Raw genomic sequence first — 25595 nt, 5'->3', positions numbered from 1 at the left:
AGTACCTATGCTCAGATAAATTGGCCAAGGAGGCCTACAACACATTAAAGAAACATGTTAAATGTGTGTATATGAAGAGATGTTCAAACTCACCTGATACTGTCAATGTAACTGCATCACTGATGTTTGAGCTGCGTGATCCTCCTCTCTCTGCTCCATAACAGGAGTATTTACCTGCATCAGACTCAGTAACAGAACTGAATGTGTGTTCCTGTAGTTCACTGAAAACACTGCCTGAACCGTCTTTATACCAGCTGTACTGCCAGCTAGTGACTCCTTCACCATCAATGTCACATCTGAGAGTGACTGTCTCTCCTCTGAATACATGTTGAGCAGGTTTAATGCTCACTTTGGGTTTTGGTTTTTCTGTGTACAATGACAAAAATTCCACAATGAAAATAATGTGCTTATTCAATAAACAAAAATAATAAAATACACAGCTTTAATCAACTTCAGTGGTACAACTTTAACTGGGTTAATAGTCTAGAGCTTAACACTCTGTGTCAGACCACCTACATCTATATCAGCAGTCAAAGAGACATAACATTCACCAAAGTTTACAGCAGTTTACAATAAAATTCAAAATGATGAAGGGGTTCACACTGGATAAATTGGGTATGATTTCGGACCAATAGGTAATGCGGTCACCAAACAGAGTTTATTTTAACAGGAAAAAGGATTGCTGAGATACATCATGACTTTACTATGCCTTTATTAGCATGTAATTTGATAATGCTGGCTAATATACAGTATAAATCATTTGAACCTAGGTGTTTTTTTTTGTTTGTTTGTTTTTACCTAAATGAGTCTTCTCATCATGATTACTAATAGGGCTATTATATTGTAACACAGTGTAGAATCACCCCTATGTATGGATTTGTGTGTGTGTGTGTGTGCATATATATATACATAGTGTGTGTGTGTAGTGTGTGTGTGTGTGTGTGTATACTATAGTGTGTGTGTGTGTGTGTGTGTGTGTGTGTGTGTGTGTGTGTGTGTGTGTGTATATAAATCAAATTCACTCACCTTCAGAGTGTCCAGAGTGGATGTTTGAAATCAGCACTAAAAACAAAAAGAGAAAAAAATTAATTACAGTGTGAATTGTCGTCTTTTTTTCCCCTTTTTTTTTACTTTCTTAATATAACAAAAAATGGGATGATTTTTGCCACATTGCTTGTTAGCCACGTGCATTTCATGTACTGACTTATGTCAAAGGGATTTTGCTTTTTTTTGTTAATGTGTAGATGATGATTCTTGCTCACACAAACACAACATATTCAACATACCTGCACAATGTGACAGTGTTAATATATATAATGATACAACTGTGTTGGACGCTTCTGTTTTGCACACTGTAATTTAGTTTTTATCTGTTATATGGCACAACATGTTACAATTTGAGTAAGATTTGTTTGTGATAGTTTGTGTTTTGGATAGTTCACTACCCTGAGAGCACATATACCCTGATACATCACACCTGTTTAATGTTTGCATTTACATCTGCAAGATATATTTCATCTGCAATATGTCTCTTAGACATTTCATACAAATGTTAAATTGATGTTTAGAAAATGTCTTGAAGATATTTATGATTTAGAATGTATGTAAATCTGCTTTTTCTAAAACATTTATCAGATGTTTTTACACAGCAGATGCTTCATAGGAGCAAATGCTCTTAAGCAGACTTCTTAAATATGTACCTATGAAATCTGGGTAATAACGTTCTTTAATAGTGTTATTTTTACATAAATTAGGTTCCCTTTCAGTCGGTCACTCTCAACGTCACATTGGATGACCGACGAATTGGGATCTCACTTAGAGAGACCAATGTACTTCGAGTGTAAACGAAATGAGCCAATGCACATTGACATGCGATTATTGCATCCAGCTGCCGCTGATCACAGTGTGACTATAAGTAGGCAGCAGGTGTACTGCATATTCAGCTTTTCATTTTGGAGCCGAACGGTTCTATCGTTCTGCTCCTGATCTCCTGCTTTGAGTCTGCAAGACGAGTCAAGCACGCTCTTCGAAGGCTCTTGTGCTGGCGGTTATGGCGCTTCAGCAGTGCTGGTTTTCTCATGACAAGTGGGGGTTGCACACAGCAGGCTGCACTCCCCCCCCCCATGTGTGTGGTGCAGGCGGCCATTTGCCCTGCGCGCTTCAGCACATTAAAAGAACATTTCTAAAGAGCATTCACGGGTGGAACGTCTTTTTAAAGACGTGTTTTTTTAAAGATGCCCTTACATCAGTGCGTTTCTGGATGCGGTCATTACCTGGTGCTGGGTGATGGTCACGATCGCTGCCTCTCGTGTCTGGGCATTAAAAAGGATAGTTCACCCAAAAATGAAAATGTGATGTTTATCTGCTTACTCCCAGGGCATCCAAGATGTAGGTGACTTTGTTTCTTCAGTAGAACACAAATCCTGATTTTTAAATTCAACCATTGCAGTCTGTCAGTCGTTTAATGCATGGCAATGGTAACAAAATCTATGAGAATAAAAAAAATGCACAGACAAATCCAAATTAAACCCTGCGGCTTGTGACGATACATTGATGTGCAAAGACACAAAACGATCGGTCTTTGCAGGAAACTAAACAGTATTTATATAGTTTTTTACCTCTGATTAACGCAATGTCCGAGCTGTTAGAACTCTTGTGAATGCGCATTCACCACAGCAGGTGTGTGAGGCATCTTCTTCTTGCCTTATGGCAGATCACAGACTTATAAGTGCATTACAGCCACCTACACTAATTGAGATTGTAGATAGAGTGTCAATGGTCCAATTGAGAGCTAGGTGGTGGTAATGCAATTATAAGTCTGTGATGTGAGAATACGCGTTACGAGCCGCAGGGTTTAAGTTGGATTTGTCTGTGAATGTTTTTTTACTCTCATAGATTTTGTTACCATTGCCATGCATTAAACAACTGAGAGACTGCACGGTTGAATTTAAAAAATCATGATTTGTGTTCTACTGAAGAAACAAAATCACCTACATCTTGGATGTCCTGGGGGTAAGCAGATAAACATCAAATTTTCATTTTTGGGTGAACTATCCCTTTAAGCACGCTGAGGTAGCTTTCGTGGACGAGTCATACTCCTATTGCAGGAGGATGACCATCTCGAAAGGGGCGGACCAGACTCCGTCTCCTGCAAAGGCGCGGAGTGCCCATGCCAGTGCCTAGATCTAGGGTTCCCTCTGGAGGCATCCGTGGGTGCCCTACTTCTGTCACTGGCCGGACTGGTCTCACGGTGATGGTGAGGTCCCCTCTGAGGAGGGCTCCTCATTCCGCTGGCTCTTTAAGCCAGTGGAGCTGTCGAGAGAGCAGGCTGGACCCTCCAAGTGGCTACCACCTGTATCTAACATGGCTTCCCCCAACAATCGGACGTCGATCGCTGCATCGGAGGGTGAGGCAGACTTTTCTGGGGAGGAAGATCCGCCCCACCCCATGGATCCAGCCCTCCCACCCGTCCAGGCCCCCCACCAAACCTGGTGGCAAGCGCAAGAGCAAGTGACCCCTGAGACGGGCGACCCAGAGATGGGAGGATCTGCTCTCCGAGAGATGGTGTCCGCACCACTCCCTCCCCCAGAGGAGGGCCCGGGCGGAGAATCTTTTGATTCTTTTTTCCCCACCACTGACCTCACGGTCAGTGATACCCAAATTCTCGACAAAAGAGCAATTTCCTCTGCCTCTGGGTCCCCAGAGGGGACGGGGGGTTGTGGACGATCCAGTGTCGTATCACACTCACCCTCCTCTCTCGCCAGTGAGCAGCAGTGGGCAGATTGGGAGGACGAACCAATGGACTACCCACGCACCCTCTGCTCGAACGCGGGTAAGAGTTACACACACTCAGACCCCGCCTCGGACTGGCAACGAGACGACCGGGCCGGGTCCCTGCGTCCTTCCTTGCTGCCCCACTGCGGCTACGCCTGTAGTTCTGTTGGTGCCACTTGCACGGCATCTGGGAGCCTGGCTAGCACTACCCAGTCCATCTCGATGGCTTCTTTGGACTGTCAGGCTCGGCTATGCAATTCAGTCTATGCAAAACAGGGCAGCCTGTCTTACATGCAGAGATTGCAGTCCTGCTGGTGAAGGATGCAATAGAGCCGGTTCCTCCAGCTGACATGAGGACAGGGTTTTACAGCCCCTACTTCATTGTACCCATCTTGGATCTGCACGTCTTGAACCGGGCCCTTCATGGGCTCCCATTCAAGTTGCTCACGCAGAAGTGCATCATCAAGTGCATCTGTCCCCAAGATTGGTTCGCAGCTATCAACCTGAAGTATGCGTACTTCCATGTCTAGATCCTTCCGTGCCACAGACCATTCCTGCAGTTTGCGTTCGAAGGAAAGGCATATCAGTACAAGGTCCTGCCCTTCGGGCTGTCCTTGTCACCCCGTGTCTTCACAAAAGTTGCACACATGTTCCCCTGAGAGAACAGGGCACATGCAACACACATTCTCAACTACCTCGATGACCGGCTCATACTCTCTCAGTCTCAGGATCAGTTGTGCGAACACAGGAACTTGGTGCTTTCACACCTCAGCCTGTTGGGCCTTTGGGTCAACTGTGAAAAGAGCAAACGGTCCAGGCATGCTGTGGTCCACACGGGGTTTGGGCGGTGCCCCACCTGCACTGGCACGTCAAGTTCAAGTTCAAGTTCAAGTTGAGCTTTATTGTCATTCCGCTACATGTGTGGACATACAGTGGAACGAAATGTCATGCCTCACAGGAGCACAGTGCAACATAAATACAGACATACAACAATGAAGTAAAACAGTATAAACCTATACACAACTAACCTACTGACTAACTAACACTCGGCACGGATGCACTGGCACAGAGTTGGCTGTGGGGCCTTCACAAATATGCATTTCCCCCAGGTCAGGGAGGACGAGGAGCAGGTCCTGTTAGTGGTGCCCTATTGGCCCACCCGGACCTGGTTCCTGGAACTAATGCTCCTCGTGACAGCCACTCCTTGGCCGATCCCCGCTATGTGCCCAAGGTTCCCACTACTCCCCTCAGGGATCAGGTGGTGAGCCTGCAAGCGCTCCCCCCAGAGGAGGCAGACCCAGCCCTAGCTTTGCTCTGTCCTGTCCGAGCCTTAAGATGCTAAGTTGACTTGACACAAAGCTTCAGGACCTCAGACCAGCTCTTTGTCTGTCACAGAGGCCGGCAGAAGGGGAATGCTATCTCCAAGCAGATGATGGCCAACTGGATTGTGGATGCCATCACCCTGGCTTATCAGGCACAGGGTGTGCCCTGCCCATTCAGGTTGTGAGCTCACTCAACTAGAAGTGTTGCATCCTCCTGGGCACTGGCCCGTGAAGCCTCACTGGCAGATATCTGTAGAGCTGCGGGCCTGGGCGACCCCTAACATGTTCGTTAGATTCTACAGCTTTTGTGTGGAGCCAGTATCCTCCTGTGTTTCTCACCTCAAATGGGTAGAAGCACTGAGTGGCCCCGGCTTTGGTCAGCTTGCTAAAAATGGTGGAGCATCCGGTGCCAGGCCCTCTCTCTATGAATTTGTGAGAACTGGTAGAGGGCTGGGTTCCATATGTAGAGACCTAAGTGGATCCAATATGTGTAAAGTCCACAGTATGGCCTCAGAGCCCGTGTTTTCCCCGGCAGACTTCTGCCATTCCAAGAGGGTTACAATCACCTCCAATCTTCCATATGCACCTAAACTGATGTTCATATGTGTATTTCTTCTGAAACCTCCTTCGGGAAGAGTGGAAATTCCGCAATGTCCCTGTTCCAAATGGAACGGGTACGTTTTCCCAGTGTTATCCAGTCTTACTGATTGGGTAGTGCCATAACAGCAGTAGCTGGTCCTCTTGAGGTAAGTCCTGGCCTACGCCAAAAAGTAGGGGCGCAGGTAGCTTCCATGGGACACTGGAAGGGTTCGCAGGGGCAGTAGCTGTGGCCTTTTGGTAGAGATCCCAATTTGGGCGGGAACATCTCGGTTACGTATGGTAACCCTCGCTCCTTGAAGGAGGGAATGGAGATGTCACGTCCCGTTGCCACAGCTCCTGTACCACCGCTGAGTGGCCAGGTCACCGGCTCGGCTCCTCAGCGAAAATCTGAATATGCGCTGTGTATGCTGCCTACTTATACTCACAGTGTGATCAGCGGCAGCTGGATGCAATAATCGCAAGCCAATGTGCATTGGCTCATTTAGTTTTCATTCGAAGTAGATTGGTCTCTCTAAGCGAGATCCCAATTTTTATACCCAAAAAAATACAATTATTGTATTTCAGAAAGGTTTATGGAGACAGAAATGTAACACAAAATAATTTGAATTTAAATTGTGTAAATCTGAATTATTTAACAAAAAACTGAATATTATGTGGCATGTACACTGAACAAAACACTTTTGTTTTTGCCCCCATTTTTCATGAGATGAACTCAAAGATCTAAGACTTTTTCTATGTATACAATAGGCCTGTTTCTCTCAAATATTGTTCACAAATCTGTCTAAATCTTAGTTAGTGAGCACTTCTCCTTTGCCGAGATAATCCATCCACCTCACAGGTGTGGGCATATCAAGATGCTGATTAGACATGATGCACAGGTGTGCCTTAGGCTGGCCACAATAAAAGGCCACTCTAAAATGTGCAGTTTTATCACACAGCACAATGCCACAGATGTCGCAAGTTTTGAGGGGGCATCCAATTGGCATGTTAAATGCAGGAATGTCCACCAGAGCTGTTGCCCATGAATTTAATGTTCATTTCTCTACCATAAGCTGTCTCCAAAGGAGTTTCAGAGAATTTGGCAGTGCATCCAACCAGCCTCACAACCGCAGACCACGTGTAACCACACCAGCCCAGGACCTCCACATCCAGCATCTTCACCTCCAAGATCGTCCGAGACCAGCCACCTGGACAACTGCTGCAACAATCTGTTTGCATAACCATAGAATTTCTGCACAAACTGTCAGAAACCGTCTCAGGGAAGCTCATCTGCATGCTCGTTGTCCTCACTGGGGTCTTGACCTGACTGCAATCCGTCGCCATAACCGACTTGAGTAGGCAAATGCTCTCATTCAATGGCATCTGGCACTTTGGAGAGGTGTTCTCTACATGGATGAATCCCAGTTTTCACTGTACAGAGCAGATGGCAGACAGCATGTATGGCATTATGTGGGTGAGTGGTTTGTTGATGTCAACATTGTAGACCGAGTGGCCCATGGTGGCAGTGGGGTTATGGTATGGGCAGGCATATGTTATGGACAACGAACACAGGTGCATTTTATTGATGGCATTTTGAATGCACAGAGATACCGTGACGAGATCCTGAGGCCCATTGTTGTGCCATTCATCCACGACCATCACCTCATGTTGCAGCATGATAATGCATGGCCCATGTTGCAAGGATCTGTACACAATTCCTGGAAGCTGAAATCATCCCAGTTCTTGTATGGCCAGCATACTCACCAGACATGTCACCCATTGAGCATGTTTGGGATGCTCTGGATCAGAGTATACCAGAGTGTTCCAGTTCGTGCCAATATCCAGCAACTTCGCAAAGCCATTGAAGAGGAGTGGACCAACACTCCACAGGCCGCAATCAACAACCTGATCAACTCTATGCGAAGGAGATGTTGCACTGCGTGAGGCAAATGGTGGTCACAACAGATACTGACTGGATTTTAATTTTGTTTAGTGTAGTTTTGAATTTTTTTTTTTTTTTTTTTTTTTTTTTTTTTTTATGATTAAATGGGTCATCGGATGCCCATTTTCCACAAGTTGATATGATCCTTTAGGGTCTTAATAAAAGTCTGCAACATAGTTTGGTTAAAATTTCTCAATAGTAGTGTAAAAACTTTTCAGAGCACTCTGTCAAAAGCAACTCTTTTCAGAGCAAGCCGTTTGGTAGCATTTTCCTTTATATTTGTGCACACATACCAGTAATGGGTCAAAACATTGACCAATCTGGCTGAATTATTAAAAGCCAGAATTGGAACTAAATTTGAACTGTTTGGGAGCAAAAAGAGATGGTTCTTTTTGCTGAGCTGAGCCAAATGATCCGGATCCCTAAAAAGTGCCAGAATTCCCATCACTATTATCAAGCACCAGAATTTTATGCTCATGTGTTAATATGATTGTGAAGTTTTAATGCTAGAACCGCCAAGGGGTAAATTTTACCCGTGGCTTTTTTCAAACGTGCATAACAGATATAAAATAAAACATTCAAGTCTCCCAGTCATTTACTTTTACTAAAATGATGTAATTTACAATCCAATGTTGTCAAAAATTATTTAGATAAAACCATTTAAAAAAAACGGGGCATTTACCTATAAGCGCCAGCGGGTCAAATTTACCCGCTATAATGCATGTATTTTCATGCTGTCATTTTCTTGCCGCTTATGTTGTACATTTCTAGGCAACGCCTTTCACTCACTGATTTAGCAGTTATCAGGTTAATAAATTAAGTCAAAATGACAAAAAAGGCGATTTATGGAAGGTAGGTAGGCCTATTAGAAACACTAAATGCCATGAGTGATGGAGAGTCTGATGCGTCCTGGGCCGGCTCAGCATCTGACGGCTCATCTGACAGCAGTGGAGTAGCCAGCATTTTATTTTTGGGCGGGCCTGGGCAAAAGAGAACGGGCAATATGCTAACTAATGGACGGAGTCCAGTGGCATAGCGCAAATCCACGGCCCCCAACCGCGAACTCCAGGGAGGGGGGCTGGTTATGTCGCAACATTGTAAATATTTGTTTTAAACCAGGAAGGTGAGCCAATGGATATCACACAAGCAACGGGCAAACCTTGTGCAAGAATTATGTGGTGAACTTCTTAATCTGAGTCCATTCACTAGAAAGTGAAAGTAAAAACTGACGGCGCTTTCGGCATCTGACACTGCATTGAAAGCGCACAGAGACGACGAAAGACAAGTCTACTACATATGCTGATAATGGTATATACAGTAGCTAAATGTTTTAGGCTAATTTACTCCCTTAATATTTCTCTTGTGGCCCGAACATACAGGCTGGTGCAAAAAAAAAAAAAAAAAAAAAGTCTGTGCTTGAATTTTTTTTTTTTTTTTTTATGATTGCAGTGTTAATAATTTATAATTAATCATAATGTTTTGAAATACCTTTTTAAAAAACATTTTCAATAAGGAGTAAGCTAGCCTAATCTTTACCTCGCAGCGTGTCAGTTTTGCGGGGATGCACTATGAAATTATTATGCTGCAAAATAATTGTAATATAAATTTAAGAATAAAAGTAACTTACTAATATGAATAGGCCTAATAATCAGAAGAATGTAACAGGCCTACATTAATTGAAAATGCCAAATTATATATAACTAAAGGGTATAAAATAATTTTATCCAGAAATGTCATGTTTGTTATTTTTATTTATTTATTTATTTATTTATTTATTTATTTATTTATTTTTAATTATTATTATTTTTTCAATTCGTTATTTAAATGGTCTACAAATAAGGGAACAGGTGCAGTTAATCGCCGGCGTCAGTCACAAAATTTATATAATTTAATATAAATTAATCTTCGAGAGGACGACTGCAACAGCTGGTCTTAAATTCTTTAAACACCGCACACCAAAAGACTTTGAACGCCGACTGAAAACACTGACTGAGCTCAAATGACATTCATAATCGGACTGACAGTATGTTTCCCGGAATCAAAGAATTAACCGTTTCGAACTTTCAACCGTCACACCGTTACCCGTCAGGCCCTCCGCTATCTACACCCCTGACCGACAGTGATCCAGATATCATATTTACATGCTTTAGCCTAATGTTACTCTTATTGGTCAAATCTTGGTTTAATAATTTAATTTTTGTCTTTGCATATTGTCAGTGTTGGGAGGGTTACTTTGGAAATGTAATGGGTTACAGATTACAAGTTACCCTATTTAAAACGTAATAGTAGTGTAACTTTTTCATTTACTTTATTAAATTAATGTAACTGATTACTTTTGATTACTTTTCTAAATTTCTAATGAATGTTTATTTGCAACTGTTAATCATTAACAAATATTTACACCATGCAGGGTTAACCTTACAGTAGTGCTCAACACTGTCAGACTTTCAAAATCCTTCATCACTTGAATTATATGGAGACAGATTAGTCTCAAATATAATTCACGCAAAAAACACGATTCACACATGCGTAGACAATTTCACATGCATGAAACCTAATTCACGTACACACAAAAAAAATTCACGTGCGTGAAAAAAAATATATTCACAAAAAGCAATTCACATGCCCAAAATAAAATTATATATTCATAAAATACATTTCACAAATGCAAAACACAATTCGTAGATATACAACTGTGCACAAAAACCTTTGAATGTTTAAAATGTACGAGTGTCTGAATGTACAAATCGTCATTTACTACGTATCCACTCGGATTTGTGTGTGTTGTGTTTTTGAGACTTTCCTGGCAGAGCTCTCTTCCCACGCGGGCTGTCGTACTCTTTAGCCAATCAGATGCGAGCTTAACCATTCAACCAATCATATCATAAGCCACCGAGAGTGCATTCAAGGAGCACAATTCTGCGCACCTTTTGCGCAATATGAATTAAATAACACAGAAATTAAGCCTTTACATCAGTAATCCCATAGACAGTAAAAGAAATGGACACAGCGACCCAATTGGAACTCAATTGAGACAAGTGAAGCCCATTTTTAGCGATTTTTAGAACTTCCGTTTCTGACGTGCAGACTCAAACTAAGCTTGATGACGTCAGCAACCTGTCTGACAGATGTAAATCTTCTAGTAGCTGTGCGTGCAAACTGCCATCGTTAATCTTGCAGAGACTGCGAGCTTGAGCGGCGCTGATTAATTATTTTGTATAGTATTTTAAAATGTAACGCCAGGGCTTCTATGGGCTTCTCTCTTGACGTCTCCCCGATTGCCTGCGAGCTTCTGATGCACTCTCAGGTGGCTATGATATGATTGGTTGAATGGTAAGCTCGCATCTGATTGGCTAAAGAGTACGACCAGACCCACGTAAGAGAGAGCTCTGCCAGGAAAGTCTCAAAAACACACACACACACAAATCCGAGTGGATTCGTAGTAAATGACGATTTGTACATTCAGACACTCGTACATTTTAAACATTCAAAGGTTTTTGTGCACAGTTGTATATCTACGAATTGTGTTTTTGCATTTGTGAAATGTATTTCATGAATATATAATTTTATTTTGCGCATGTGAATTGCTTTTTGTGAATATATTTTTTTTTTTCACGCACGTTGAATTTTTTTTGTGTGTACGTGGATTAGGTTTCATGCATGTGAAATTGTTTACGCATGTGTGAATCGTGTTTTTTGCGTGAATTATATTTGAGATTAATCTGTCTCCATAGAATTAAGAGGATCAAATTTGAACACATCCACCACAAAATCAGACTTTAGTACTGCCTTTCACTTTGAGATTGATCTGGAGTTAAATGCAGATTTAAAATCATAAGAAATTGTTTACTGATACTGTTTTTGAAACCAAATCTTTGCAAAAGGAAACACAGCATCTAACAATAGTTTGGGGAAAAAAATTAAAAATAATAATAAATGAAAGCATATAAATACTGTTATCTAATAAGTATGTGTTCTGTATACTAAACTTCTGAAACATTGGTGTCTCTTTGTACAAAATTGGTTTACTTTGTATATATGACAATAGGTTTCTCAAAATAAGTAAAATGCTCATGAAGTGACTCAGAGCAGTTCTAGAGATTATGTTTACAGCGAGCTTCAGTAGGCCTTTTTATTTTTTTTACATGCCCTTATTTGTATAGTTGTATTTTATAGTTTATATTTAATCTGTATCTATCTGTATTTTTCCAATTGTACTGTTATTGTTATGTGTATGCACCCCCTTCTGAGCTTGTAACACAATGTCAATTCTCTGTATGTATTTGCTGTACATGTGGAAAAAGAATTGACAATAAAACAACTTGACTTGAAATATTGATGTGATGAATAAACATAATGTTTGCATGACTCTATTTCCTATTGGGGCGATGGACAGTGGCATAATACACTGCCCACACTTTGTCCATGAGTGGCCATCAAATCGGGTTTTTGGCATGGCCGATGCACTAAAAGAAGATACACGCTGGCAGCTACTAGGTATACAGCGGTAGTTAGGCGGTTCTAGTGTTAAAATTTTTAAAGGATTTTGCTCAAAATTGTAAGGAACTGTCTGTTTTGAGTTTTATCCCTTTTGGAATCCTTAACAGTTTCATAAGGAACCTCAATTTAGTGAGAGAGTTTTTTCTTATAACTGTAAAATTACAGAAACATTTATTTTGGAAAAATTACGGATGCCTTCACATCTATATACTTGTCATCGCAACAACGTTTATTGGGAACTGTAAAGCCAACCGTCTGGCACGATTGCTGAAGAAAAAATAAAGAATACACTGTCTATATGTTCACACTGTCAGTTTTTTGGGATTGACAACCGCATTTACTTACAGGTGTGACGTTTAAAACTGTTGCACAATTCAATTATAAGTGTAACCTCTTAATACTCAGTCCATTCACTAGAAAGTGAAAGCTTCAATTTGTCATCGCATCGCGCTTTCGGCATCTGACACTGAATTAAAAGCGCACATTAGATGTCGAAAGGCTAATCTACTTCATATAAATATAATGGTATATACAGTATACTGATTAATGACATTTTAGGCTAATTTACTCCCTTAATATTTCTCTTGTGGCCCGAACATTTAGGCTGGTGCAACTGAATGGAAGTGTAAAAAAATTAAAAAAAACCTTGAACTTGATTTTTTTTTTTTTTTTTTTTTTTTTGATGATTGCAGTGAAAATAATTTAAATTAATATTTTAGTTTAGAATTAGAGTGATTTTCAAAAGGGAATAATCTTAAAGTGAGGAGTCTCCACCGTCAAAATGATTTTTTACCTCGCAGGCGTTCAGTTTTTGCGGTGATGCCGCTATGAAATTATTGTGGGGCTTTAAGGAAAATAATTTTAATATTAATTTAAGAATAAAAGTAACTTAATAATATGAATAGGCCTAATAATCAGAAGATTGTAACAGGCCTGCATTAATTGAAAATGGCTGTACAAATTAGATATAACTAAAGTGTATTCCATAATTTTCATCCACCAGAAATGTCATGTTTGTTAAAGTTATTTATTTATTATTTTCTGGAATTATTATTATTTTTTTCAATTCGTTTATGTAAATGGTCTACAAATAAGGGAAACAGGTGCAGTTAATCGCCGGCGTCAGTCACTAAATTTATTAATTTAATATAAATTAATCTTCGAGAGGACGACTGCAACATTTGGTCTTAAATTCTTTAGGACACCGCACAGCAAATGAGTTTGAACGCGACTTTGAAAGCACTGTCTGAAACTCAAATGACATTCATAATCGGCAGTGACATATATGTTTCCCGGCTTGCTCGTGTGGAACTAAGTCTTATACCGTAAAGTCAGGTCTTTTTTCAGTTACGCTCTGCTCTCAAGGCGTCTAATCTAATCTTAACTTCTAAAAACTTGGCTCATTGTCTTATCCATTTCATAGTCATCCAGAGAGCATACATAACTCCTTACAAGAGGTTTAAAATGAAACTGCAATCGACCTATAACTGCCATATCTGTACCACTGTATCATTAGGTACTTTTCTCCACGTTTTGGGAATGTCCAATTGTTGTCAACCTATGGACACATGTGAATTCTGTTTTATCCTTTTTACTACAAAATGATTACACGTCTAATCCAGTTTTATGTCTTCTCAATGACGATTCCAATCCCTGTATAAGTTCATTAAAGAAGAGAAAAAGTTGTTTGCTGGTTTTACGGCTACAAAGACAATAATACAAAACTGGTTTACTCTGAACATGTGCGCAAAAACATTTTGGATTCATACCTTGGGATAGTGGCCAGTGAATGTACAACGGCACGAATTAACGGAGCTAAACCTGGGACTATTGATGCATGGCAATGTTTTTCTTCTGACATTTTGGAATATGTAAAGGAATGTCAATGTAACTTTTTTTTTTTCGTCTCTTTCCAATTGTAAATTATTGATAATGTGTCTGTTGCTCCCCCTTCCCTGCTTGTTTGTTGGTTTGGATTGATGATGTTTTGTTAATGTAAAAAAAAGTCTTGAACATAAAACAACAGAATAAAAATATAGTTGATGACCAGACATAATCATTTCATGACTCTAGACACTTATTTGTGAAGACAGTGGCAGTGCAATAATATGTTCTTTAGCCATATAGATACAGTTGTAATGTGCATGGGTAAAATTTACACGCTGGCGGTTTTAGGTATACAGCGACCTTTGGCGGTTCTAGTGTTAAAGAAGATTTAAAGGATTTGCTCAAAATTATAAGGAACTGTCTGTTTTGAGTTTTGAGTGGGTTTCAGTTTAAGGAACCTCAGAGAGTGAGAGAGTGTGTGATACTCTGAAAACAGAAAATATTTTTGGAAAAAAATTGCGGATGACTTCACATCTATAACTTGTCATCGCAAGAACGTTTTAGGGAACTTAAAGCCAACCGTCTGATCACAAGCAGAAGAATAAAGATACACTGTTATGTTCACACTGTTTTTGGGATTGACAACCGCATTTACTTACAGGTGTGACGTGCAAACTTTGCACAAGAATTATGCAGTGAACCTCTTAATCTCAGTCCATTCACTAGAAAGTGAAAGTAAAAACTGACAGCGCTTTCGGCATCTGACACTGCATTAAAAGCGCACAGAGATGACGAAAGACAAATCTACTTCATATGCTGATAATGGTATTGACAATCGCATTTACTTACAGGTGTGAGTCTTGAAATTTTCAAATATCACACAGAGCGGCTCTTTCTCACCAGTGTTGGGGAGTAGTTACATGTAACGGCATTACGTAATTTAATTACAAAATAAATGTAACTGTAATCAGTTACAGTTACTAAGAAAAATTAAATTACAGTTATGAAAATGTTAACGATTACAAAGGGGATTACATTTGAATATTTACACACATCCACATACAGATTTAATTGATTTCTTTCCCACATTGCACTTACTATTCTGAGACATATGGCCTTATAATTTCTGCGATCCGGAAAACACAGACTGGTTCGTAGAATCCAGTCATAAAAACAGAACTCCTATAGCCTAACGTGGACGGAATCCGCCACAATTTGGACGAATAAATCAAAAGTTGGTCAGTACACTTGAATCAAAACGCGATATGGACTAGTGTCTGTGAATATTAAGCCGCAAAAAGACAATAATATGAATCCTGCACGTGTCTGTGGAAAAGCCGCGGACTGGCCATCGGGAGAACCGGGACAATTCCCGGTGGCCTGGCAGGCGATTTGGCCCGCTATTTTAATATTATTATTATATAATTGCCTGCCGAATGTACTAAAGCGATTATTTCCGAATCCGCCATTCGATAATTAAATCTCTAATAAATTATGAACTGGTTAGTCGTGACTGGCAATGCTTGGGCTGGCGCGCTCTCCGCGCCTCCGCCAAACGGTTTGGATCAGAGTTATCAATGCGAGAGAGAGAATGGTGTGGCTGTGGAAGCGCACACGTGGAGCAGAGAAGCTGTTCAGGGTTTTTAAGGGGTCAGGTCAGTTTCATCTGTAAATATGCTATTGTAGTTTTGTCTTTGGTTTACTTAGTCAAGCAGCAGCCCATTGCTCATCAGTCATCACAAAATACTGTACAAAAGGACATCATTATTATCTATTGTAATGTTACAGTAGTAATTTAGCAGAAAAATAATTATATTTTATGATAGGTTTAGGGGGAGCTAGGACAGAGAATAACATAACCCTTATGAAAATGAACACGATTTTACTATAAATCCAAAGATAATGGGTACTATTGTTAAACCATGGTGACCACAAATGAAAAATTCATTTACAAATTAATTTATTTAAAAAATAAATACAAATGGTAATCTGCCAAAACAACAACAACCACAAAAAAAAAAAAAAAAAAAAAAAAAATTGTAAGGGAAAAACATGACTCGTTCAGTATTAGGATTTTTCTGTAAAGATATTGTAGTGATGTACTAATTTTGACATGAAGGCAATTTAGAAAGTATAGTTTTGTTACATCTTGAGTATTAAAGTCATGAGAGAGATGGATATCAGGGCAAAATAAAGAGACTGAAAAGGAAAATTGAAGTGAAGGTGCAGTTCAGGAGAGAACTTTTAATTATTTTGCATGTCCCCAACCTAAAGATTTAAACCTTTTTTATGTCAGGTCCATACAAAAAATAGGGTTGTCAATGTTTCAGAATTTGTTTGTATGAGTTTGAGATTTCCCGGTCTGAAATTATTCCCCAGTCCACCCCTCGTGGAAATTAATGGCACAGATATGTGGTTTCATTTACTACACATAGGTCTACTGAAGCTCGCGGTGTTTTCAGCCTCTTCTGCCTCAATATATGAGTACATGAACACATAAACATAATCTCTAGAACTGCTCTGAGTCACTTTCCTGAGTCTCCTGACTCACTTCACGATCAAAACATTAAACAGGTTCTCGCCACTCAGTGATGCACCCACTGAGAAACCTGATCAAAGTGCTCTAGTTATTGGCGATTCTATTGTACGGAACGTGAAAATAGAGACACCAGCAACCATAGTCCAATGTTTTAGCAAATTTAAAAGTGCTGGCTAATGCTAAACGTAAATACAGTAAGATTGTTATTCACGCCGGCGCTAATGATGTTCGACTTCGCCAGTCGGAGATCACTAAAAATAACATTAAAGAGGTGTGTGAACTTGCAAGCATGATGTCATACACTGTAATATGCTCTGGTCCCCTCCCTGCTTACTGTGGTGATGAGATACATAGCAGACTGTCCTCACTCAATGGCTGGATGTCTAAGTGGTGCCCACAGAATAACATAGGTTTCATAGACAATTGGAAAAGCTTTTGGGGCAGATCTGACCTGTTGAAAAGAGATGGTCTTCATCCATCCTGGGGTGGTGCCGCTCTTCTCTCTAGAAATATGGCACATAGTCTTAGAGTTTGTACTTGACTAACTGGGGCCCAGGTCAGGAAGCAGACAGAGCGTCTAAACCGACCGTCTGCTAGCTGCCTCCAGTCACAGAAGTCAGTTAATTCTTAGCACATAGAGACTCTTTCACCTAGATATCACACTATAGAGACTGTGTCTGTTCCCCGGGCTAGAAAATACAAAAAACGTACCAAACCAATTTAAGAGCAACAATTTAATTGAGGTTCAACAAATAAAAAAAACAGATGTAATGCGGATAAATAAATGATAATGCTTGGCTTATTGAATATCAGGTCCCTTTCTACAAAAGCACTTTTTGAAAATAACATGATCACTGATCATAATCTAGATGCACTCTGTTTGACAGAAACCTGGCTAAAACCTGATGATTACATTATTTTAAATGAGTCTACACCCCAAGATTACGGTTATAAACATGAGCCACGTCCAAAAGGTAAAGGGGGAGGTGTTGCTACAATTTATAACAATGTTTTCAGGATTTCTCATAGGGCAGGCTTCAAGTATAACTCGTTTGAAGTATTGGTGCTTAATATAACATTATCCAGAGAAACAAATGTTAATGATAAATCCCCTGTGATGTTTGTGCTGACTACTGTATACTGGCCACCTGGGCACCATACAGACTTTATTAAAGAGTTTGCTGATTTTACATCCGAGTTAGTGCTGGCTGCAGATAAAGTTTTAATTGTTGGTGATTTTAATATATCCATGTTGATAATGAAAAAGATGCATTGGGATCAGCATTTATAGACATTCTGAACTCTATTGGGGTTAGACAACACGTCTCAGGACCTACTCATTGTCAAAATCATACTCTAGATTTAATACTGTCACATGGAATTGATGTTGATGGTGTTGAAATTATGCAGCCAAGGGATGATATCTCAGATCATTATTTAGTTTTGTCCAAACTTCATATAGCTAAAACTGTAAATTCTACTTCTTGTTACAAGTATGGTAGAACCATCACTTCTACCACAAAAGACTGCTTTGTAAGTAATCTTCCTGATGTATCCCAATTCCTTAGCATATCCAAAACCTCAGAACAACTTGATGATGTAACAGAAACTATGGACTCCCTCTTTTCTAGCATTTTAAATACAGTTGCTCCTTTACGCTTAAAGAAGGTTAAGGAAAACAGTCTATAATGAGCACACTTGCACCCTAAAGAGAGCAGCCCAGAAAATGGAGCGCAGCTGGAGGAAAACAAAACTAGAGGTATTTCGTATTGCTTGGAGGGAAAGTAACCTATCTTACAGAAAACCATTAAAAACTGCTAAATCTGATTACTTTTCGCCTCTTTTAGAAGAAAACAAACATAACCCCAGGTATTTATTCAATACAGTGGCAAAATTGATGAAAAATAAAGCATCAACAAGTGTTGACATTTCCCAACATCACAGCAGTAATGACTTTATGAACTACTTTACTTCCAAAGTTGATACTATTAGAGATAAAATTGTAACCATGCAGCCATCAGCTACAGTATCAAATCAGACAATGCACTATAGATCCCCTGAGGAACAGTTCCACTCATTCTCTACTATAGGAGAGGAAGAATTGTATAAACTTGTTAAATCATCTAAACCAATAACATGTATGTTAGACCCTATTCCATCTAAACTCCTAAAAGAGGTGCTTCCAGAAGTCATAGATCCTCTTCTGACTATTATTAATTCCCTCATTGTTATTAGGATATGTCCCCAAAACCTTCAAACTGGCTGTTATTAAGCCTCTCATCAAAAAACCACAACTTGACCCCAAAGAACTAGTTAATTACAGACCGATCTCGAATATCCCTTTTCTGTCCAAGATACTAGAAAAGGTAGTATCCTCACAATTATATTCCTTCTTAGAAAAAAATGGCACCTGTGAGGATTTCCAGTCAGGATTTAGACCGTATCATAGTACTGAGACTGCTCTCCTTAGAGTTACAAATGACCTGCTCTTATCATCTGATCGTGGTTGTATCTCTCTATTAGTGCTATTGGATCTTAGTGCTGAGTTCGACACTATTGACCACACTATTCTTTTGCATAGACTAGAACACTTTGTTGCCATTAATGGAAGTGCACTAGCATCGTACTTATATGACTGCCATCAATTCGTAGCAGTGAATGAAGAGGTTTCATATCGTTCACAAGTGCAGTATGGAGTACCTTAAGGCTCAGTACTAGGTCCGTTACTCTTCAAGCTTTACATGTTACCCTTGGGAAATATCATCAGGAAACACAGTGTTAGCTTTCACTGTTATGCTGATGATACTCAGCTCTATATTTCTTCGTGGCCCGGTGAAAAATACCAATTTGAAAAACAAACGGAATGCATAGTCGATATAAAAAACTGGATGACGAGTAATTTTTTATTTTTTGCTAAATTCTGAAAAAACAGAGGTGTTAATTATAGGACCTAAAAGCTCTGCATGTAATGACCTAGAACGCTGTCTAAGATTTGATGGCTGCTCTGTCAATTCTTCGTCATCAGTAAGGAACCTAGGTGTGCTATTTGATAGCAACCTTTCCTTAGAAAGCCACATTTCTAGCATTTGTAAAACTGCCTTTTTCCATCTCAAAAATATATCTAAATTACGGCCTATGCTCTCAATGTCAAATGCAGAAATGTTAATCCATGCGTTTATGACCTCAAGGTTAGACTATTGTAATGCTCTATTGGGTGGTTGATCTGCACGCTTAGTAAACAAACTCCAGTTAGTCCAAAATGCAGCAGCTAGAGTTCTTACTAGAACCAGGAAGTATGATTTTAAAATCTTGCTTATTACTTATAAAGCCCTGAATGGTTTAGCACCTCAGTATTTGGATGAGCTCTTGTTACATTATAGTCCTCCACATCCGCTGCGTTCTCAAAACTCTGGCAATTTGATAATACCTATAATATCAAAGTCAACTGCGGGCGGCAGATCCTTCTCCTATTTAGCACCCAAAATCTGGAATAAACTACCTAACATTGTTCGGGAGGCAGACACACTCTTGCAGTTTAAATCTAGATTAAAGACACATCTCTTTAACCTGGTTTACACATAACATACTAACACACTTCTAATATCCAAATCGTTAAAGGATTTTTAGGCTGCATTAATTAGGTAAACTGGTACCGGGAACACTTCCCATAACACCCGATGTACTTGTTACATCATTAGAAGAATGGTATCTACGCTCATATTAGTCTGTTTCTCTCTTATTCCAAGGTCACCGCAGCCACCAGATCCAGTCTGTATCCAAGTCAGAGGGTCACTGCAGTCACTCGGATCCAGTATGTATCTAGCCCAGATGGTGTATCAGCACCTAGAAAGGACCTCTACAGCCCTGAAAGACAGCGGAGACCAGGACAACTAGAGCCCCAGAGACAGATCCCCTATAAAGACCTTGTCTCAGACGACCACCGGGACAAGACCATAGGAAACAGAGGATTCTTCTGCACAATCTGACTTTGCTGCAGCGTGGAATTGAACTGCTGGTTTCCTTTGGTCAGAGGAAAACTGGCCCCCCAACTGAGCCTGGTTTCTCCCAAGGTTTTTTCTCCATTCTGTCACCGATGGAGTTTTGGTTCCTTGCCGATGTCGCCTCTGGCTTGCTTAGTTGGGGACACTTCATTTACAGCGATAAGGTTGACTTGATTGCAAATTATTGCACAGATACTATTTAAACTGAACTGGGCTGCATGATGACATCACTGAATTCAGTGATGAACTGCCTTTAACTGTCATTTTGCATTATTGACACACTGTTTTCCTAATTAATGTTGTTCAGTTGCTTTGACGCAATCTTTTTTGTTTAAAGCGCTATATAAATAAAGGGGACTTGATTTGACATGAGCATTTTACTTCTTTTGAGAAAGGTATTGTCATACTCATATCATAAAGAGACAGCAATGTTTCAAAAAGACACCAATGTTTCAGGAGTTTAGTACACAGAATAGGACGTATGCTTATTAGTTAACCGTATTTGAGTTGATGTATAAGCTTTTATTTTATTTTTATTCAAACCATCCAAACAATTGTTATATCCTGTATTTACTCAAATAGCAAAGATTTGGTTTCAAAAACAGTATCAGTAAACTATTTCTTATGATTTTAAATCTGCACTGAACTTCAGATCAATCTCAAAGCAAAAGGCAGTACTAAAGTCTGATTTTGTGGTGGATGTGTTCAAATTTGATTATCTTAATTCAAGGGATGAAGGATTTTGAAGTCTGACAAGTGTTGATCACTACTGTAAGGTTAACCCTGCATGGTGTAAATGTTTGAAAATGATTAACAGTTGAAAATAAACATTCAATAGAAATTTTGAAAAGTAATCAAAAAGTAATCAGAAGTAATCATTACTTAATAAAGTAATTGAAAAAGTTAACTTCACTATTACACATGAAATAAATTCCATGAAGGACCGTGCAGGGCGGGAAAGCCTTAGCCCTCAAAACCCTTTTAAAGGTAAACACAATGAATAAATTCATGAAGAACTCGTGCAGGGCGGAAAGGCCTAATCAGTTACCTATTAATAAAGTAATTGAAAAACCTCCAGTACTGAAGCACTACTATTACATTTTCCAATCGACTTGTACTTGTAACATTAACCTATTACATTTCCAAAGTAACCTTCCCAACACTGTCTCTCACACTGTCTGATGTGACAAACAAGTAGTTGTCCAATCCTGCTCCGTTTACACAGTGTGGGTTTTCTAAGAATGTGGTTGTGATTCCTGAAAATTTATGGGTGTGAGTTTGGTTACAGAATGCGGTTGTCACGCCTGTAAATAACAGTACTGTGTGTGAATGTAATTGTATTAAGGACTCAAATACTGGACTGACAACCATATTCTGCTGCTGTGTGAACGTGGCCTAAATGTGAAGTACATCTCGGTTAAACTAGAGAATATCTGCTTAAGATAGGGTGACCATGCGTCCTCTTTTTCCAGGACTTGTCTATTTTATTGGACCCAAAAAAATGTGTCTGGCTGGGATTTCTAAATCGCCCAAATTGTCTGGGATTCTGCTTTTGCTTTCTGAAGTCGCCATTTATTGTGTGCGTTTTGTATTACAGTCCTGCGCGGGACTGTTTTAGTAATCTCGCTCCCACTGAATTTCTGACCTTTATAGCCTGCTCCCGCAATTTTTGTGTCCAGTCCTGCCCGCTCCCGCAAACATTCTTTGGCATATAATTTCTGCGCATCAGGGAGCCACTACCAATATTCCTATTATAAAATCATCTCTTTTGAATTTATGATCATGCGTGCTCTGTGTAAAGAAAGAGCAGATATTTGTAAATGAGCTCAGGATCTGCTGAGCAGCCAGCATGATTTGTTTGTATAATCCGAAGTCCACGAAATCTGTTTCTACTGCAGATCGTCAGCATGATCTTGTCAGCCATCTCTCCTCTAAACCTGTGATCAGTGAAATCTGTTTCTACTGCAGATCGTGTTGGATGCAGGTTTGTCAACAAGTCTGCATATTTATTTATTTATTTATTTTTATGGAATTGGGCTACTTTTAAACTGTTGCCATGGGTTGAACTTCAACAGTTACCAAACATTTGAAGGTCCAAATTGCAGTTTTAGTGCAGCTTCAAAGGGCTCTACACAATCCCAACCAACGAATAAAGGTCTTATCCAAACCATTGGTCATTTTCTTAAAACAATAAACATTTCTATACTTTTTAACCACAAATGCTCATCCTGCTCTAGCTCTGCTTGCACATGCTTGTCTTCACGTATTATGTAATCCCATTCGAAAGGTCATGTGCGGTTAGCTCTTCATCTGTGTACTCTGGTTCAGAAAGGTAGGGTGGGGCAAAAAAACTCCATCTTATTTTCACCTCCAACTTCAAAATCAACTGACATTGTTATTTTACTCAAGTTTTTGACTTTCTTTGCACGTTCGCTTTGTAAACGCTGGGTTGGTGCTTTCGCCTACGTCATGCGTGACCTTTCCAATGTCATTACGTAATGCATGAAGTCGAGCTAGTGCACAACTAGCATTTGTGTTTATCCACCTTATTTTTCCCATGAGAGTGGGCACAGCTATTTGTGAATGTAATGTGTCTGGCTTCCGGTTCCCATCCGCTTTCAGCTTTAGCTGTACAAAACAGCTCATTTTGCTACTTGATATTGCAAACTGGTGTTTCTCGCACATTGACAGAAAATGGCTTATTTCTGCGTTGAAAAAATAAGGTGGACAAAGCATATACATTTTATTTTTTATTTTTTTAGAAAATGCCAGATCGTTTCGCTAGATAACACCCTTATTCCTTCCTCATCTGGTACCGTGTAGAACCCTTTGAAGCTGCTCTGAAACTGCAATTTGGACCTTCAACCGTTTGGTAACTGTTGAAATTCATTACATGGACAAAATCCTGGGATGTTTTCCTCAACCTTAATTTCTTTTTGACTGAAGAAAGAAAGACATGAACATCTTGGATGACATGGGGATGAGTAAATTATCAGGAAATTTAAATTTGAAAGTGAACTACTCCTTTAAAGGTTTGAAATGTTGCATAAATTACAGTTGACTGAAATGCTTGTACTGAAACATTTTGCATTCTATCTATGAAACAAATGCACTAGATGTAAGGTTTTGTGATGGAGGGCAACTGGAAGCTTTTTAGCTGTGACTATAAATATGTATTTTAGATATGGTAATGACATATTTTGAGTTTTAATATTTGGGATATGGTCATTGCGCTACTTTGGGCACTGGACTACTTTTACCACCAACCAACCACACCAAGCCACATCATGATAACTCCCTAGAAATTAGTCATTATAGCTTTTGAGGTTTTTGTAAGGTTCTGGATAGTAATTCCTTTTTTTTTTGCTAGATTGGGTAACAAATAAGTTATTACTAATAGGTTACCATGATCTTCTTTAGAATACTGATCCAAATAATTAGTAATTCCTTTAGCAGGATAGTAACACTTGAGTCATTACTAGTGAGTTACCATGATCTTTACTGTAGAATGAATTATACTTTATTCATAATTCACATTAATTATACAGTAGTTCTTAGTAGTTTTCCAGGATATATGAAAAAAAGTAGTTACTGATTAGTTAATAGTGAACTACCACTTTTAACTGAGCTCTATACTTTTCTTGTTAGTTAATAGTAGTAACTAGAATGTTAATTGAACATTAGTCATTTGTTCCTGTGTAGTAATTCATTAACAATGGAACGGTATTCTAAAGTGTTACCACTAATAGTAATGTCTAAATATAGCAACAGAGACAATAAATAATAACAAATCTTTGTAACTGTTTCAACACCATTACAAAACACAAAACTGAATGACTGAACAAACACACTGATCTACATTACAACAGAGTGCATTTCTCTTTCACAAACAGCACTAACTGCACACTTCCTCTCGCAAACTCATCTTTCACTCATATATCACAAACTAGAGCTGGATTTTAAACTCTGATGTCAGCAAGAAAAAAAAGCAAAAAATTAAGGAACACTAAAATCACTTTATCCTATTCATAAAAATAAGAGCAATTATCATCTAGTGAAATACACAGAGAGAAAATAATACTTACAGAGCACAAGAGGAAGTTGACCGATCTCCATACTGACTGAATGATGACAGACGGTTAAAGACACAGACTGTATTAAAGCCCCAAGACTTCCTGAAACATGCAGTCAGATCTTTAGGAACATCATGACAGATTAAAGACATGCAGATGTACCTCATGTGTTACAGAAAATCTTTTGATATTGTTGATAATCTTGTGACGTTTTGTTAAGTTTCATATCCAGAGGGAAATCGATATAACATCTAATGCACATCCCTTATTCTCATCAAAAGCTACAATTCATTTGCCCTTACCTCTGAGATCTGGATATGAGGCAAAAAGACCTGGAATCCTCCATACCGTCAGAGTCTGCTCAGCTGAGTTCGGGCTTCTTGAGGCTCAAAGGAATTGTTCAGTTTCAGAATAATATGTAATCCTTCAATAAATTACTCAGAGCATTTCTTTTAATAAAGTTTTAACGCATCACCATTTGTAATGGCTTCGCTTTATTAGTAGACAATAACTCATAAGTAGTAAAAAGGAAAGTAACAGCGAGTAAGACTTCACCATCGGAGTGCAGCCCCACATAAAGCTCTTCTTGGCCTTTTATAGCCTTGCATAAAATTTGCATTAACTTCATTAATTCCTCCTTTGGTAGCCTCGTACATTCATACACAGACAGAGTATATGACCTTTATCACATTTAGCACAGAGCATCAAAAGTGGAAGAAATGGAAGAACTGCAGGGGCTATTAATAACACATGTAGATGTTTATATTAATTTTAGCCTACAAAAATATTTATAACACATGTGAAGCATAGCTATAATTATACATGGTCTCAACCACAAAAGTCACACTTGTATACAGATATAGTAAAATTAGTACGGCTAGATAGAGATTCCATCTCACAAGTTTTTTGTAAGATGCAGTCACTTCCTTCCCACCATCTAAATAAACAAAGCACATAGCAACTTAAGCCTCAAACATTAATACTTATAGAAATGGGAAACAGGTGTGATCAAAACATATATCTGAAACTCTTATAACT

General features: G+C 39.2%; 1 protein-coding gene across 1 annotated transcript; it reads right to left on the bottom strand.

The window, feature by feature from the left end:
* On the bottom strand, positions 1-25595 carry LOC122136163 (B-cell receptor CD22-like). The gene is made up of 3 exons (XM_042717915.1): positions 24570-25595; positions 1027-1062; positions 1-366 (listed from the first exon to the last, which is right to left on the bottom strand). The coding sequence occupies exons 1-3, from the start codon at positions 24598-24600 to the stop codon at positions 35-37; spliced, it is 399 nt and encodes a 132-aa protein (XP_042573849.1). The 5' UTR covers positions 24601-25595; the 3' UTR covers positions 1-34.

Source organism: Cyprinus carpio, chromosome A3 (assembly GCF_018340385.1).
Source record: "Cyprinus carpio isolate SPL01 chromosome A3, ASM1834038v1, whole genome shotgun sequence".
NCBI classification, from domain to species: domain Eukaryota; kingdom Metazoa; phylum Chordata; class Actinopteri; order Cypriniformes; family Cyprinidae; genus Cyprinus; species Cyprinus carpio.
This window is presented reverse-complemented; position numbering and strand designations above follow the sequence as displayed.